General features: G+C 43.5%; 1 protein-coding gene across 6 annotated transcripts in view; it reads left to right on the top strand.

The window, feature by feature from the left end:
- PTK2 (protein tyrosine kinase 2) overlaps nt 1-19,039 on the top strand; it is a 251,006-nt gene that overhangs the window by 72,868 nt on the left and 159,099 nt on the right. For 5 of the 6 annotated variants that reach the window (XM_081258095.1, XM_081258093.1, XM_081258091.1 and 2 more), the window contains 2 exons: nt 9,664-9,890; nt 18,186-18,352. In XM_081258095.1, coding sequence (XP_081114221.1) covers nt 9,696-9,890; nt 18,186-18,352 — 362 coding nt within the window. In that variant the 5' untranslated portion in view covers nt 9,664-9,695. Of the gene's footprint in view, nt 1-9,663; nt 9,891-18,185; nt 18,353-19,039 lie in introns of those variants that run through there. The other variant, XM_081258094.1, reaches the window with a different exon arrangement.

Raw genomic sequence — 19,039 nt, 5'->3', positions numbered from 1 at the left:
TCACACTTTTTTTTTTAATTTAATTTTTTTTTTGGCTGTGTTGGGTCTTCGTTTCTGTGCGCTTTCTCCACTTGTGGCAAGCGGGGGCCACTCTTCATCGCGGTGCGCGGGCCTCTCACTATCGCGGCCTCTCTTGTTGGGGAGCACAAGCTCCAGACGTGCAGGCTCAGTAATTGTGGCTCACGGGCCCAGTCGCTCTGCGGCATGTGGGATCCTCCCAGACCAGGGCTTGAACCTGCATCCCCTGCATTGGCAGGCAGATTCTCAACCACTGCGCCACCAGGGACGCCCGGCATCACACATTTTACTTGTTTTGCAGAATAGCACGTGCATGTACAATTAAAAGAGCGGCAGAGGCAGAAATGCAAAAATCAAGAACAGTTGGCATTTATAAAATGTGCCTGGGACTTCCCTGGTGGCGCAGTGGTTGGGAGTCCCCCTGCCGATGCAGGGGAGACGGGTTCGTGCCCTGGTCTGGGAGGATCCCACGTGCCGCGGAGTGGCTGGGCCCGTGAGCCATGGCCGCTGGGCCTGCGCGTCCGGAGCCTGTGCTCCGCAACGGGAGAGGCCACAGCAGTGAGAGGCCCGCGTACCGCAATTTAAAAAAAAAAAAAAAAATGTGCCTGTGTGAATTGCTTCTTTGCTGGATTTGTAACTGTGGCTCAGGCAATTAATTTTAGCCAGTGCGCTCTGGCATTGCGTGTTGCTTTTGGTTGATCAATTGTTGGATAAGAGTCTTAAAGATGTATAACTGAAGTATAGCATCCATACTGTAAAGTGCACAAATCATATGTAGCCTGCTGCAGTTTTTACTGCCACCTTCCATATCAGTGTTTAGAATGTTACCAGCTCCCAGCAGCCTCCCTCCTGGCCCCTTGTAGTCAGTATCCCTGAAAAAGAAACCAGAGTTGACTTCTATCACCATGACTCGGTTTTGCTTGTTTTTGAATTTTGTGTGTTGTTTTGCCTATCATAACGTCTGTGAGATTCATTCCCGTTGTTGCATGTAGCACTTGCTCATCGTTTTTCATTGCTGTATGGCTTTCCATTTAAGAATACACCACAGTTTATTTTATTGATGGTTATGTGGGTTTTTCCGGTTTTGAACTATTATGAATAACACCGCCATGAATATAGCATGTGTCTTTTGGTGAAGATGTGCGTGTGTTTCTCTTCGGCATATACTTAAGAGTGGAATGGCTGGTAATACTGTATATACCTTTTCACCTGTACTAGAAACAGTTTCCCAGAATGCCTGTATCACATCACAGCCCCGCCAGCAGTTGTATCAAAGCTCTAGGTTGTTCCACATCATTGCCAACAGTTAGCATTGTTGGTTTTTAAAAACTTGGAGCCATGGAAAAATGTACTTTAAAAAAATCAATTTTAAAAATTGAGAAAATTTACCATTTTGGAGTGTACCATTCAGTGGTTTTAAGTTTACAGTTGACCTTGAGCAACGCTGATTTGAACTGCGCAGGTCCACTTATACACGAAATTTTTTCAGTAAATATATTGGAAAATTTCTTTGGAGATTTGTGACAATTTGAAAAAATTCACAAATGAATTCTGTAGCCTAGAAATATTGAAAAAATTAAGAAAAAGGTATGTCACAAATGCATAAAATATATGTAGATGTACATGTAACATACAAAATATGTGTTAATTGTTTATGTTATCGGTAAGGCTTCTTGTCAACAGTGGGCTATTATCAGTTAAGTTTTAGGGGAGTCAGAAGTTACACATGGATATTCAAGTATGCAGGGGGTTGGTGCTCCAATCCCCGCGTTGTTCAGTGGGCAACTGTGTACACAAGTTTGTGCAACCATCACCACTCTTCAACTCCATCCCCCCGGAAAGAAACCTTGTACTTGCTACCAGCCACTCCCCTACTCCTCTCCCCTCAGCCTCTGGCAACCACTTCACCTACTTCCTGTCTCTCTGGATTTACCTGTCCCGACTGCTCATGTAAATGGAGCCATACAACATGTGGCCTTCTGTATGGCTTCTTTCACTGAGCATAATGGATTCAAGGTTCATCCATGTTGCATCAATAGCATTGTCAGTACTTCATTCCTTTTTATGGCTGAATACTGTTCTGTTCTGTTCTGTGGAGGTGCCACATTTTGTTTATCCATTCTTATTACTAAGTGTTTTTATTGTTCTGTTGGAATAGAGAAGATGGAAATTATTAAGCAGCATCTTTTCTTTTTTTTTTTTTTTTTTGCGGTACACGGGCCTCTCACTGTTGTGGCCTCTCCTGTTGCGGAGCACAGGCTCCTGACGCGCAGGCTCAGTGGCCATGGCTCACGGGCCCAGCCGCTCCGCGGCACGTGGGATCCTCCCGGACCGGGGCACGAACCCGTGTCCCCTGCATGGCAGGCAGACTCTCAACCACTGCGCCACCAGGGAAGCCCTAAGCAGCATCTTTACATTTGTGTTTTAACATGACCTCTGGTTGATTGGCTGTGATTTATCAAACTTTGCCTTAGAGCACATGATGACTGTCAGGAAAGGTGGCTTCAGTTCCCTGTGGGTGAATGTGCGTGATGTGCTGAGTTTGAATATACACAAGCAGGTTATGATGCTCTGAATGCTCTTAACTTTCAGTTTGAAATACATTTATCTTATCAGCACTTTATTAATTTGGGTTTTGTAAAACAAATATGAAGTCTCCAAAAATTATTCACCAATGACTTTTACAGTCTCAGTGTTAATTAGAGATGTTAGAAATTAAAGTTGATGTTAAAGACTAATGTTGAATATTATCAGGAATATAACATTAAAAATTTTAGTGATACTTCAAGTAAAGTGTCTATTTACATAATTGTCATATTATCTGAAATAAAGAAAACCATATTTTCTGTGAAGATATTAGTTGAATTGTTATACAGGTGGTCCATGTTTTGTATAGTTCCAGTATGCACAAATTTCAGTTTCTGTGGTTCATTTAAAAGTACCAGTTCCTTGGGCTTCCCTGGTGGCGCAGTGGTTGTGAGTCCGCCTGCCGATGCAGGGGACACGGGTTCGTGCCCCGCTCTGGGAGGATCCCACATGCCGCGGAGTGGCTGGGCCCGTGAGCCATGGCCGCTGAGCCTGCGCGTCCGGAGCCTGTGCTCCTCAACGGGAGAGGCCACAACAGTGAGAGGCCCGCGTACCGTAAAAAAAAAAAAAAAAAGTACCAGTTCCTCAACAGAGTGATTCAGAGTTTGGTTACCACGTATATGAACTATGAGTAATCGCATAAAGTACAAACCCATTTTACAAATGACTACATAAATAACAGGTGTGGATTATAATCTGTGACCAGTCATGTCACTTCTCTCAAAGTCTGTTGGTGACTGGTCAGTGCACATCTGTTGTTCAGTTTATACACAGACAGCAGAGTGTGTAGTTGTGTTGCCTCCTTGTTTGCCAGTGATAAATCCATGTGACATTTTACAGAAATAGCTAATCAAAGGAGGAAATTGACCAAGGAGGACGAAATACAGAATTGAAACAAAAAGTGAAAACGCTGGAAGTAAAACTGGGTGTAAGTGAAGATTTGAAAATATTGATAGTAACATGGTAACTGTGTAACAAAATGAGCCGAGTTGTAGGTGTGCATGGAGCTGTGGTGTGAACCAGCAACTGTAATCTCATCATTCAGCCAACGGACCAAGGAGTTGTTTCAACTTTTAAAGCCTATAGACAGACTTCGGGCAGGCTGTTAATGCTACAGTTGGAGATAGAGCAAATGAAAAAATTCAGGCATCCTGGCAGGAAGTAACAGAGTGATAGGTGTGCAGTATGGCAGAAACTTTTACTACACTGTGGAAATAACTTTGCAAGATTCTAATTGAACGTAAATGGAGTTACAGAAAACATAGCCGACTCTATGAATGTTGACTTTGCTGTTGAGCCAGACATTCTAGATGTGCAGCCAAAAGAACTTAGTAAAGGTGGTCTCATTGACATAAATGAAGAAAATAGTTGTGACCAAAAAAAGATGTCACTGAAGAAGTGACATGGCAAAAAAGTTTGCATTAGAGGAACTCTCAGAGGTATTTCATGACACAGAAAGTACAGAGGATAAAATGTAAAAGGAAGGTGACCCAAACTTAGGAAGGAATATGACATTTTGTCAAGGCAGTGAAAAGATGCTCACTCTGTATCTTCAGTTTAACAATGAGAAGAAGAAGGCGAACACTGTTCAGATGGCTTTTGGTAGTCATTTTACGTCTCCCACTCCCACTCGAAGCGAGAACCACCTCTGCTCACGTTAGTTGAACATATGCTCTGTCAGTTGTCTATTGATGAAAACAAGTCATCCCAACAATTAGTGGCTTCAGATGACACGAGTTATTCGTTGTGCTCAGATGTGCAGTCTGGGCAGGGCTCGACAGGGACAGCTCATCTCTTTCTGCACGGTGTTGGCCGAGGCAGCGCACCTGGGAGCCAGTGGGTCTACTCAGGTGGCTCTGCCCCAGGGCTCGGAAGTTGACGCTGCCCGTCAGCTGGAAGCTTAGCTCAGGCTGTGGTTCTTGGAGCTCAGATCTTCTTGGGTTGCTTGAACTTCGGTACAGCATGGTGGTCAGGTTTGTGAGTGAGCATCCCAAGAGAGCCATGGGAACCTAGGTTCCTTTCTTTCTTTTTCTGGTGTTCCCTTTTAGGACTTAGCTTAGGATGTATCTTAGCCTAGTCTGGAGCCCACCCAGATTCAAGGGGAAGGAAGGTGGACTCCGCCTCTTGAAAGGAGTCTCAAAGTCACACTGGGAGAATTGGGAAAAGGGGGAGTTTGGAAAATATAAACAGCCACATATTGCTATTATAATATTAAACATTTAAGTAATTTAAGTAATTTATAATAATTCTCTGTCTACTAAAATCACTGTAGGACATTTAGGATATTCAGGTTAGATATTTTATGAGAAAGTAAACCCAAATCTTGTGTAGAAGAACAAAATTAAGGAGAAGAAAACTTTCACCCTAGTCTGCTTTGTTTAAGGATATACTTTAGGGTCATTATCAGATTCTTTTTTTTTTTTTTTTTTTTTTAAATAAATTTATTTTTATTTTTGGCTCCGTTGGTTCTTTGTTGCTGCACATGGGCTTTCTCTAGTTGTGGTGAGCGGGGGCTACTCTTCGTTGCAGTGCACGGGCTTCAGTAGTTGTGACACGCAGGCTCGGTAGTTGTGGTGCACGGGCTCGGTAGTTGTAGCGCACGGGCTTAGTTGCTCCGTGGCATGTGGGATCTTCCCAGACCAGGGCTTGAACCCATGTCTCCTGCACTGGCAGGCAGATTCTTAACCACTGCGCCACCAGGGAAGCCCCATTATCAGATTCTTAAAAACTCTTCAAACCTGTTGATGTCTTAATTTTTAAAAAATGTAGCTGTATCAATTTGCATTCTTTGTTTCTACTCTCACATTCTGGCAAGCATCTCAAGTTTTATTAAAGGGCCAGCTTATTTCAAGCGTAGTGAGGTTACTCTCCTGGGGGATCTTACTCTGTACAGCGTACATAAACTAGGCAGCTCTGGAGTAAGAGGCTCGTTGTCATCCTTGTACTCTTCTCCCTCTTCTGTATGTGCTGTTTTATGGAGCATTTATATCAGATTGTGGGCTGAGCCTTGGGGTCAGTGCCAAGGTTTGTCAGTACCTGTTTCCTCACACCTGCCTTGGGACTGCCCTGCTTGTCCCAAGAAAAGAAGAAGTTAGGCACTGAAGTTAGTATGTGAATGAAAGGGAGACCTGAAGCTGGAAGGTCAGCGGCCACCACTGACAGGCCATCTGCTTTCCCATTTCCCATTCCAGTGCACTGGCCTCTTGCTGTTCCAGGCAGCCTGGTGCCCGAGCCTGGACTCGGCCAACTGTGGCCAGCAGACGGGTTGGTGCTGGAACTGTTAACAGTGTAGGACAAAGTAAGGGTAGAATTTGGTGTGAGCATCTAGAAACCTCTATAGCAACTTGACAGTAATTTTATGTTCATTGACTCTGATGATAGAAGTTTCGTGCTCGGCTTTTGTATGCTTTTATTTTGAAATTTCATTTTTCTAGAAATTCCTCTTTATTGTATTTTACAAAAGTTGGTCTGTGACAGGTTGGAAATTAAAAATGGTTCTTTACCACAGATAGTTGGAAGAGTAGGGGTCTAAACCACGTAAATAAGCCAACTTTAAAAATCTTTTCATTTCCACGTCTTTGATAGTTTTTTGAAAAAGATATCCTGTAGTATGCATAAGTAGCCGATGCCTGTGACTGGTTAATCTTGAAAAGTTCTAAAAAATACAACTGGCCACAGATTACAGAGGGCTACAATTACAAAATCCTATAAAAGCCTACCTCTCTGGTAAAAGAGGGGGAAGGGCTTTTGTCACTTAGAGACACAGAGAGTCGGCAGCCCCAATTGTACAGCTTTAGCCACGGGTCAAAAACAAATAGAGAACCACACGAACAACAGAGAATTCTGTTAATTGTTTGGAAACAGAATAGTCAGTGTAGCAGAGAGCAACGCTTGGGACTTTTCATTCCGTAGTGGACACCATCCCACAAACTGACTAATCCACGGTTTTGTGACCCAGATGCCAGGCTCTCAGAATCTGCAAGCCCATCATAAAGACAGACTGGAACGCCACCACCAGGGGAGTGGGTGGTGGTTAACTGGCACACACACGGAACTGTCCAGAAGGGTCGAGGCAGGCTCGCTGGTGGAGATGTTGCCCGTTTGAGAATTTATAGCACAGATCGGATTTTGACACATTCTGTTTTAGGAAAACTGCTTCGCTCTGGTGACATTACAGCAATGGTTTATCTTTTAAAGAACGTTTAGGCCTACTTTTTGAAGGTTTATGAAGGATTTTGCCATTGATTGTTAGCCACAGAGGTATATCCAGATTGTGTGTTGTTTCTGGTTGAGCTCCTCCCTTGACACGCTCACTATTACGTGTCTCGCTGACCCTTGAGCAGCGTGGGCCCCAGGGTGCCGGCCCTCCGCGCAGTCGAAAAGCTGCGTATAACTTGCGGTCAGTCCCCTGTGTGAGGGTTCCCTTGCATCTGCGCTTCCGGTGCTGGGGATTCAGCCAGCCAGGGATTGTGTGGTACTGTAGTGTTTATTTACTGTTGAAAAAAAATGTGCATATAAGTGGACCTGGGCCATTCAAACCGGTGTTGTTAAAGGGTCAACTGTAGTGATTTTCCGTCGCTTCATCACCAGTGTATCATTTCTTCTGACCACTCCGGAGGTGTGGTGTTTCTTTTCAGGAAGCAATTGATAATATATTTATTCACCCTTACCATCTCATTTGGGGAGCGAAAGAGATAACTAAGGTGATGAGAAAAGTACAGTTGATTTTGTTATGATCCAGCAACCTTGCTAAATTCATTTATTAATTCCATTAGTTTATCTATAGATTCTTACAAATTTTCTTCATACATAGTCATATAGTAATGATGGTTTTATTCTTTCCTTCATACCCTATGTTTTACCTCCCTTTTTTGCCTGTGGAACCTGGCTAAGACTTCTGGAACACTGTCAAATTAGGGATGGTAATGCTGGGCATTCTTGACTTAGTCCCAGTCTTGGGGGGAGGGGCAGGGGGGAGGGACTCTTCCACCAGTATTAATTTAAGTTTAATGGAGATACTTTCATTAGATTAAGGAAATATTTTCCTATTTCTGTCTTGCTAAGAGTTTTTATTATGAGTGTTTGGTAAACTTTATCAGTTGCTTTTTCTGCATATATTGAGATAACTCTGGTTCTCCTTTCTGGAAATATGGTGAATTACATTGATTGCTTTCTTAAAATTAAGACTTTATTTTTCCTAAAGCAGTTCTAAGTTCACAGCAGAATTTAGGGGAAGGTACAGAGGTTTCCCACGTGCCTCCTGCCCCAGTACATGCACAGCCTCCCCACTGTCAGCATCCCCACCAGAGCAGAGCATGTGTTACAGTGATGAACCTGTAATGACACATCGCAATCACCCAAAGTCCGTAACTCCCATGGCGGTTCACTCTTGGCGTTGTACATTCTGTGGGTTTGGACAAACGTATAAGGACTCATATCCATCAGTATAGTGACATACGGAGTATTTTCAGCGCCCTAGAAACCCTTTGAGGGTTTGACTTCCTTGTTTGGCTAATAAGTTACTTGAAATACATTGCTTAATTTCCAGACAGTTGGGAATTTGCTAGTTACCTTTTTGTTGGTGTCCAGCTTAATGCTAGACACAACACAGAGCATACTCTCAGTAATTTTAGTCCTTTGATACTTATTGAATCTTGTGCTTTCACCTAGCATGTGGTCAATTTTAGTAACTATTTCACCGCAAAGATGAGTTGCTGTTGGGTGTAGTATATGTCAGTTAGATCGTTTATTCATCATGCTGTTCAGATCATCTGTATGCTGCCAAAAGGTAGGAGGGTGTTTATAATCAGCTGTGCCCCTCATCCCCTCTGTGTGTCTTCAACTTACCTCTGCTTTCGGAGGTGCCCACTGGGCTCGGTTTCAGGACTGGTGGCTGTCGTCACGGGACAAATAGCACCGTGGGGGGGTGGGGTGGGGTGTGTGTGTGTGTGTGTGTGTGTGTGTGTGTGTGTCTTTTCCTTAGCTCTTCAGGGTCTTCAATGCTTTGGGGAAAGGCGGCTGTTGAGGACCTGTTCCTTCTCCATCTGTGTCACCTCCTAGTGTCTTGGGCTCCACACGTCTGGGTTGTTCTCTAATCCAGCTTCTCTGAGTTTTCTCAGTGGGAGTTGTGGTCTTGCCCGAGCTATTCCCTCACATTCAAATGGACGTCCTCCTATCACACTTTATGTATTTATTTATTTACTTTAAATAAATTTATTTATTCATCTATTTATTTTTGGCTGCGTTGGGTCTTCGTTGCTGCGCGTGGGCTTTCTCTAATTGCGGCAAGTGGGGCTAACTCTTCATTGCAGTGAACGGGCTTTTCCTTGCTGTAGCTTCTCTTGTTGCGGAGCACGGGCTCTAGGCGCGCGGGCTTCAGTAGTTGTGGCTCGCGGGCTCTAGACCGCAGGCTCAGTAGTTGTGGCGCATGGGCTTAGTTGCTCTGCGGCATGTGGGATCTTCCTGGACCAAGGCGCGAACCTGTGTCCCCTGCATTGGCAGGTGGATTCTTAACCATAGAGCCACCAGGGGAGTCCCCTATCACATGTTTAAAAACTTAGTCATATGTGCTTTTTGGTTTTGTTTTGTTTTCAGTTGTGACTGAATTTTCAGTGTATGAAGAAAGAACTTGTATTTCACATAAAAGTTTTCAAAAGTAGGCAGCAAAATTAACATATTTGGCTCTCCAGTGAGATTTTCTCACAAATTTAAAGGCTGTGATTTAAAAGGAGGGTGGTGTTATGTTGTTTACAGATAACACAGTGATTTTTGATGGAGCTGAGATAGGGTTCCTGGCCTTCTAATAATTCGTTTAACCAATATTTATTATTCTACTATGAATCAGGTACTGCTCTGGGTCTGGGGGTGGCAGGGGGTGGGGGATGGAATACAGTGATTATCTTGGTAGATTAGGTCCCAGTTCTCCTCAGGCTCAACTTCTGCATATAACAAAATAGGGAGAGAATAAAGAACAGTGTTGTTATGTCAGTATCAACAAAACACATTTTAATCAGTAGATTTCAAATATTGTACACTGAAAAAAATGTTTTCCTTTTACAGAATATGACAGATACCTAGCATCTAGCAAAATAATGGCAGCTGCTTACCTTGACCCAAACTTGAATCACACACCGAATTCAAGTACCAAGACTCACCTGGGTACCGGTGTGGAACGTTCCCCTGGGGCCATGGAGCGAGTGTTGAAGGTCTTTCATTATTTTGAAAGCAACAGTGAGCCAACCACCTGGGCCAGTATCATCCGGCATGGAGATGCTACTGACGTCAGGGTGAGTACATTTTCCCAGGACATGTCCTCAGTGTATAGGTAGGGTAAATGGTAATGGCACATACCAAAAAAAGGCGGAGTAATAACTTTTATTCCCATATTTCAGAGATGTTAACTTTTCTCTATAGTATTTATTGAGTTAATATGTGACGGACCAGAGTTTTAATTTATGTAAAATTTCTTAGAAAAATAGTAACTGCATCATATTATTCATATAATGCCATTGACTTGTTTTTCTCTCCTGTTTTTAAAAAAATTCTTTGAAGTATACAAGGAAACAGAGGAATTAAAATAGCCTCTAATACTGTTGAAATAAATTATTTTCTAGAAAGTGTAATTTTGAAGGTATTTGCATGACTCCAGGTAGGATAGATTCTTAAAAAATATATATGTATATCTTCTGTATACCAGACACTTGGCAAGTTTCTGGGGATATTAAAGGTCCTGGTCATACAGCTTCCAGTCTGTTGTGGGCGAGATGCCCATGGCCCTAATTGCAGTGCGGTGTAGGCAGTGCTTCCCGGGGTGTTGCAGATGACGAGGGCCGGCAGGGGTGTCACTCCGTGTGACTGTGAGAGGTGGCTGGACACACTTTCCTCTGGGTGCTGATGAGAGTGGGCAGTAAAGAATTGTGAGGGGAGCACAGTGTAGGCAGAGGTTGCTGAGCGTGAGGAGTGAGCACCATGATCTCAGAAAACTGAGTTCAGAATGTAAAATTTCAGGATGTTTACTTTGATCAAGTGTTGAAGAAACCCCTCCTCCTTCCTGCTCTTTCACTTAGTCCCTATTCATCTTTAAGGAGGACAAGTGTCCAGCGAGTAGGACCATCAGATGTATCTCCCCTGCTTTCAGTAATAAAGAAACAAAGTAATTTGTATTCTTTGACTTATATGCCTTAACTGTTTTTAAGCACAATAAAGGGATTGGTAAAATTTAGATTTAAGGCTACATATTACATATGCATTATATATAATATTCTGTTACCTCTGTGATACTGTAATACTGACTATTCAAATGGACTAATTATTAAAAGGAGAATCATTCACTCAGGATTGAAACATGTGTTAGTATCTATCCACGTGCTATACTTGAAATATAGTCTCTTTTTACAAGCTTTCCATGAAGCTTGCTGGCTTTTTCTAGTTTTTCTATAGTTCTGTTTTATATTTAACCTTATAAACATAGTCACTGGAGAGAAACCTTGTAAAGGTAACGTTTATGGGAAGGCTGTTAGGGTATGTTCTAGTTTTTATAAATTTCGGATACAGTGAGAGAGGAAGTTCTTTAAACCATTGCATCAGCCTTAATAAACTTCAGAGCACTTGTGCAGGAGGGGAGCCTTTCAAAGACTATGAATTTGACAAGAGATTAGCAAATGTTCAGAATTTATTATATCAGAAATTTCACCTGGGAAGGACTCCGTGACAGATGTGCCATGGTTTTAGCATCATAGGTACTGCACAGGAGAGGAATCATACCACGAAGAGAACCAGTGATCACTGACACATGTCCGCCTTTAGCCAATGTTAAAATCTTACCAGACATCAGAACGTTCATACTGTGAAGAAAAATTTAAACCAGATACAAATACATAAGTTATGAGAACCTATTTGTTAAACTTTTATGAAGATCAATATGAGCAAATCTGTGTGGCCAAAGAGCAAGTTGTTTTATTTCACAGTAATTGATAAATGTTTGAAATTTAGCAAGTCTTAGCAGTTGATGATTGATTTTTCAACATGAGGCAGAGAAACCTCTATTGGCATTGCTTGACCCCAGCCCTCTCCTGGAATAGCCTGAAATCAACATAGTACTGGGTCACTGTGATGGCAGGTGGGTATTATTCATAACCCACTCACTTCCTTCTACTGCTGTAACATTTGAAAATGCAGTATTTTCATGTAAATTAATTAATGGATGGATCTAAAAATCAACCATTTTCTGAAAGGAGGTAGTTTATTGTTATCCCGAGTTGATGAATGATTAGATTGAGTCTCAGACTCTGTTGCTGCACTGCCCGATGTGGTAGCTGTGTGCAACTGCTGAATACTTGAATGTAGCTAGTCTGAATTGATGTTTTGTAAGTGTAAAAATACAACTGGATTTCAGAGATTTAGTATGAAAAAGAATGTAAAATCTCATCAGTAATTTGTTATAATTTTGTTCTTGACATGCTAGGTTAAAGAAAATATATCATTAAAATTGAATTCACCTGTTTCTTTTTACACTTTTTTAAAGTGACTGCTAGAAATTTTAAAACAACATATGTAGCTTGCATTATATTTCTGCTGGACAGCTGGGCTCTATAGAAAGTAATTATCTGAGAGACTGCTTGACTCAGAAGAACCAGACCTTTGGAGGAGTTGAAAGGTTTATTTTCACCAGGAAAAATCTGGATTCTTGTTATAATTCATTACAGAGGTTTTATTTCTCATGCTTTAATAGATTTCACTCCTATTACATATTTGTGCTAATTACACATTAATTGTATAGAGGATGCTGGAAGGATTCACAGGACTTCCTGGGGAGTAGGTAGAGTATATACAGCAGCAGTAGGAACGCGGTGCTCCTCGAAGGGCTTCGGACATCTCAGGCACAGGCCTCGTGGCCTTGGATGCTCCCAGCCATCGCCGGCATGTGTGCAGCACCCAGGTGTGAGGAGGGCTAAGGCCTCCTTGTGGTGGGATCTGTGAGATGGGCACAGAGGCACGTTCCATCTCCGTAGCCAGCCTTGCCCTGTGTAACTGCCCAAGTGCCACCCAAATCAGGTGCAAGTTGGAAATCCAGTTATGATTACTAAACAGTGGTGCAGGCTAGTTGTGTCCTGCCCCAAATAATCAGTAGCCCATGGTCGCAAACATCACTTATCTTGGCCATAGCTGAGTGTCAGTACCATGCTTCAGGCAGCTCTGGAGGTAAGTGTGGGGTCAGTGCAGAAGAGCCAAGATTAACCCGTGGTGGACAATACTGAATAAGATTTGTCATCTAGAAACATTGTAGTGACACTTCAGAATACTAAGGGTATAGAGAAGATCCAGATTCTACCAGAGAAGTCTCCTACTTAGGAAAAAGAACATTTACATCAGACTTTAATCTGCGATGTTGGTTGCAGGATAACATTGGAGCAGTGTCCTCAGAGGCTCTGGGGAACAGCTTGTACTTCTGGAGTCTATACCAAGTACATTATCAATCACAAAAACATGAAGTGAAGGTATCTGTAGAGAAATAAGGAGGTAGGAAGTTCATATCATAGGCTCTCTTTGAAAACACAGCTAGATGACATCACAGAGCATGAAGAAGTGTGGACCCAGAGGGAAGCACTGTAGTGGGGTGCGAGAGGCTGGCTCCCTTGCTGGCCTCGAACGTCTTCAGAGGCTCTTAAAGCCGTGGCCGTGGTTTCATCCCATGCTCTGCCTAGTCCACAACTGTACCCCGTTCTGACTTGTTTCATTTTCAGTTTAAGACCTAATGCCGCCCAGCTGCATCTGTCCCTCTCTTCTCTGTCTTTGCCTTTCTTTCTCCAAAAGAACCATCAGCGCTTCAGAGGAAGGTTTTCCCCTTCTTTTAGTTAAGTAGGGCCCTTGGCATCATCTTTTACTCCTTTTGCTTATACTCTGCATCCAGTGCATTAGCTAATCCTGTCCACGTTGTCCTCAGAGTGTACCTGGAATCCCCCACCTCCTTGGACCTCAACTGCACACCTTTCTCGGAGCCACGTGGTCTCCTAACTGACATCACAACCCAGCAGCCAGAACGGTCCTGTTAACATGAGAGCCAGAGCACATCACTCTTCCACTCGGAACCTTCCAGTGCTTTCCTCTCTATTTGGAGTGAATATTCAAGTCCTTCAGGAGCCCCTAGCCTATTCCTCTCCCCGTCTTGCCCTGTGACCTTCCATCCTACTGGTCACCCACTTTTACGTTCTGCTTCCTGGACCGTTTCTCTAACATGCTGGTCTTCTAATCAGTAATTTGCTCAAAACCCCAGTAGCTCCCCATTTCTCTCAGAGAAAAGCCACATTCATTCCCCCTGTGGCCCACAAGGCTGGCTCCTTGTTACCCACCCTGAGCTTCCAGCAAGCAGCACACCCTTGATGATGCCTTTGTTTTAGCCCAGTGATACCCATTTCAGACTTGTGATCTACACAACTGGAAAGTCACACATTTGTGTTATTCTGAGCCCCTAAGTTTGTAGTCATTTGTTACAGTAGCAATGAGACACTAAGAGTGACTGTAGATTGTCGAGACAAAAGTGCCTGCTTTGTCTTGAGGACTGTTAGGAGGGCCCCTCGTCTGCTGCTGAACCAAGAGCAGGAGATGGTGCCCTGGCGGTTGGAGAGCAGGACTGGATTTCCGCATCTTGTTCTGGTAACTGAACGATGCTAGGATCCTGCCTCTACAGGTGCGATCAGAGAAGAACGGTAGGAACCCACTGATTGCTAAAAATAAAGAGTATCTGAAAGAGAGCACACTGAGAAGAATGACCCCTGCACAGGATAAAAGACAAATCAGTTCTTAGGAGGAAGTAAAGAGATGAACAGTGTTAAGAACAATACATGTGACCTCAGATACCTCCTCTTGGGATAAATGGGGAAATGTTGCAAACTGCCTGTGAGGAGATGGATAACAATATGAAATGTCCATTGTCATCCTGTCCCCTGCCTTACCTTCCGCACAGATGACTTACTCTCCTGCATGCATTCATTATCACGTCCTCCTCCTGCTCAGCTCTAAGACTCCTCAGGGTCACGATCGCACCTCATCGTCATTGGGTCGCTAGCACCAGGCGTGCAGCGGGCCTTTAGGTGGTTGCTGAACAGTTGAGGGGTGCACATTCACGAGTGAACGGGTGTGAAGGACGCGGCCGTGTGAGCGCTCTCCACCGGGGAGAAGGTCACTTCTTTTCAAAGCGCTGTCTAAAAGATAAGTGGCCAGGTTGAACCAAGCAAAGTCATAACAAGAACTTTCAGAAACAAACACAATTACAGCCTCGTCTCACTAGTCAGCAATCAGGGAAACGTAAATTATAACAGCAACCGCTGCGCCCTCCCCCGGTTTGGTCCATCACATTGATAAACGTTTTAAGATTGATTTCACCCATTATTGGTATGAGATGAGGGACAGTCTGTCACATTATGTGTCAAGTGTAATCGGTATAGTTCTGTTGGTGCACAGTTTGGCTGTACTTACCAAAATGTCATATTTTAAGTAGCTCTTGACCCAGCACGTCTGTTTCTAAGCAGTGCCTGTACATATGTATGACGACAGCTAGAAGGATGCTCCTGGCAGGATTACTTGCATTTCCACCTCCCTTTCCCCCAAAACAAGGAAACGAAAAAGAAAATAACTATCTCCCAGTAGTAAAATGTTCCCGATGAAATACAAGCACGATGCAGACACTGGCTTCTTTTATTTCCAGGTTTGAGAAGAATCCTTTACTGTGAATATCTAACATGAGAATTGAATCAGGAAAAGTGTATATTTCTAAGGCCTGGGCTGTGATACAGATGAATAAAAGGAGTTTTCAGAGTAGCTAAGTGTTGCTTTGTGTATTGTAGGACTAGATTGTCATGAGCTTTTAAATCCAGGATGAGAAATTTAAATTTAATTTGGATACCATCAGTGGCATATTATGAACCCATGTCCTCTTAGCTCCCTAGAGACAGTCCCTTTTCTAAATGTACATATTTCGGAAATAATATACACATATACTAATGTGTGTGTGTGTGTGTGTGTTATATGGAAATGGTAATGTTTCCATATGGTAGCATTGAGTTTGCATTTCTCACTAAAAATTTAGTTCTCAAAGTTATTTGTTCAGTTATTCAGAACCAAATAGTTGGTTCTCAAAATTATCAGTACTTTTTACTGAGTACTTATGTACATTTAGCATCAAATATTTAAGCACCTTGTCCACTCATAACCTTGGCTGCTATCCAGACTAAGTCCGAAGTGGCATTTATGAGAGTATTAGAGAATGAGACTGGGACCGAACTCAGTATGGAAGCATCATGGAAAAGCAAGAAGTGAAATAAAAGGGAATGCCTGTGTTTATTGCTTAATTGTTTAGTGGAGAGTGAAATTGCAACCTGGTTTAGGTACCAGTTCCTACAGTTTGGGGAATCTGGTTACGCAAACCCAGACTTGAAATTATTCCGGCATCTGCTGGCAGTGCGATCAAGTGAACTGACTAAAATTCTGTCTATTGCACAAGACTTCAAGACTAGGAACCTGCCTTCCCCCTAATCATCACCATGTTTTTGGACTAAGCCCCTCTAATTGATACTGCTTCTCTGCAGGTGGGCTCCTGTGTGTGCCCGTGAGTCAGAGGACATGAGGGTCACCTGTGCTGTGCGAGGGGTCATCAGGGCAGGCATCCAGCGAAGATGGGGTTTCTCCCGGGGTGTTGATGGCAAATACAAGTATAAGGAATGGTTGTGCCCTGCCTGACACTCTACATCTGGGCCTGGAGGGGTAGACAGACCAAGACACAAAGATCTGGGGGTGATGTGGAATCGAGGGGAGATGAGCAGGGTGACTGGAGCCTGTGTGCTCTCGGGAGTGAGCTGGCAGAGCCGGGGGCGAGAGACAAAGGCGCTGTTGTGGGAGTTTGAAAGAGGCGCCAGCGCCTGTCCTTTGCAGCTCAGGGATGTGGATGTTGGCAAGGAGAAAGCTGCACAAGTCGCCTTTCAGAGAATTAGCAGAAAAAGATGGCCCTTCCTGTAGGCAGATCCCGCACCTCAGAGTACAAGATTTGCAGGCGAGCTTGGGGCTGGATCTGGGCTCCCACCATCCCCTGGCAGGATGCCCTTGGGTGGTGTTCAGCCTGCACTGTCAGAAATTCAGGCCTTGAATCCAGAAGCCAGAAAAGCCGTTTTATGCTCATTCCAGGTACCACCCCAATCCCCCACCCCGCCCCGGGTTTTGTAGGCTGCAGACATGCCTCCTGTCCCAGTGAGGTTCATCTTGTTCCTGGAGCTGTTGTCACAGCTCTTCCAGCCGGGTTCGGTTCGTGTTCATGCTTTCTCTCTGGTGCCACATGTGCTCCCTCCCTCCATCCTTCCTCTGCCGCTCTCCTGGGCTCGATGCACAGCCTTGTCCTGGGGAATGAGGAGTCAGGAAGGGTGGTTGGCATGTGCAGGTACAGGAGTGCGGCACACGTCCTGCCCCTGGTGTGGACTCGCTGGGTCCTTGACAGTTTTTGAATATAGTACATGTTATTATTTATCTGTTCTTATGGGTAGGGCTGGGGACATCCTTAATTGTATGATCAGCAGCATTGTGCCATAATAAATACTAGTGTGTGCAGAACTTTTAAGATTTGTCTTACATTATAAGTTTTATGTTAGCTTCAGTTAATTGCTAGTCTTTAAAAGCCAATGATGTTTTTCTCTAGTAGATAGTTCTGATTTTCCATGATAGACATTTTCATGTTAATCTCAGAATCATTAAAAAAAAAACCTTACTAATGTCCTAAAATATTGAGAAGATTGCAATGGATGGTGATTAGCACCTGCTCACGTAAGGGTGGCAGATGGTCTCCATCGTATTCTGAAGGTGTCTTCCACGTGTGCTACCCATTTACAAACATAGACGCACGACTTACACATCTGTGTGGGCACAGGGCAAGAATCAGTTCTAATAACACTTTCTTTCCCACAGCCCCAGGGTAAACGCTGCCTTCTCTAGGGAGCCTTCCCTGATGCTCTCCTTCAAAGGACACACCTTCATCTCCTCTGAACTCATGGGGCACACGTGTTAGAAAAGTTAGGTTGGGGGCTATTGTGAATTGCTGCATGTTAACTTATAGAGAGCAAAGAGCAGGTGGCTAGGCCTAACTTTAAGTAGCTTTTCATATGTCATCAGTACTATCAGAAACGTGGCCTTAATTATATGTTCCTAAATTTGTGTTTTTAAGAAATGATATTAAGGTTGCAGCCTGTTCTCAACAATATCGTTGGTTCAGAAAGTATAACCTTCCACAGGTCTCATTCTTAGGAAGCCACCTGAGGTGTGGCCGTGTGCTCTGATGAGTTGGGGTGACGCAGAGGTGGAGCTGCAGAAATCAATAAAGAAAGGGGAAGTGCCTCTTTCTCTGGTTTTTAAAATACTTTTCTTTGTTCATAAAAATACTTTTTGTGAAAAAAGATTTCTAAGTAAAATTAAGTGATTTATTTAAATTGATACTCTTTTACCAAAGATTTCTGATAATTAACTGAAAGAAATGAACATTGCATTAATTTTTAGCATGCAGTTTTTTGTTTATAACAGTCGTTTTTGTGGGGGGTATGTTTTAGGGCATCATTCAGAAGATAGTGGACAGTCACAAAGTAAAGCACGTGGCCTGCTATGGATTCCGCCTCAGTCACCTGCGGTCAGAGGAGGTGCACTGGCTCCATTTGGATGTGGGCGTCTCCAGTGTGAGGGAGAAGTATGAGCTTGCACGCCCGCCAGAGGAGTGGAAGTAAGACTGCAAACCTACTTGGGGGTGGCTCGGAGTTGATTTGCTTTGCATATTAGAGACAACGCACAAGAGGATGATTATCTGTGCTTAATTTTCACACTGATTGTCATTGGGACTCCTGTATAAATAGAGTTGGCCGGTAGTTATTAACCAGTGATCTCTTCTGCACTTCTGTGTGGTCTGTCTTGGGGCACCGCTGACCTGGACTCGCTGAGCCGTCTGACTGATCTCATGCTTTTGTGACGACCTTTCGCTCCTCACACTTCTCTTGTCAGTGCTGCTCTGTCCAGCCTCTGCTCTGAGGAGGACTCAAGTCCTAGTCCTTTTACTTCCTGTTCTGCTGGCACCTTTTCGTGCAGCAGAACTCCCTGTGCCTGGGGGAGACCACACCCAGTTACCTTATTAATGGGCTGCAGAGCTCGCTTTATGGTGCCCAGTACAGTAATCCACAGCCCACCAAGAGAGTCAGTGCCTCTTGGATGTTCACACATAACACTGAAATTAGGAAGTAATCTCTTAGTGAGTCCTACTGACCTTAATGAAACTAAAACCATTCAAGGTCAGTTAAAAGAATTCCCTATAGATTGTCCTTTTCCTGGTTCTCTCCTAATAATTTTTTTCACGTTTAAGTAAACTAAGATGTTTGTAGGAAATTATACATCTAAAAACACGTTTGAGAGAAGTATA

The sequence above is a fragment of the Mesoplodon bidens genome (assembly GCF_964165515.1).
Source record: "Mesoplodon bidens genome assembly, chromosome: 16".
Taxonomy (NCBI): Eukaryota; Metazoa; Chordata; class Mammalia; order Artiodactyla; family Ziphiidae; genus Mesoplodon; species Mesoplodon bidens.
Note: the sequence above shows the minus strand (reverse complement) of the source record. Positions and strands in the feature narration are given on the sequence as shown.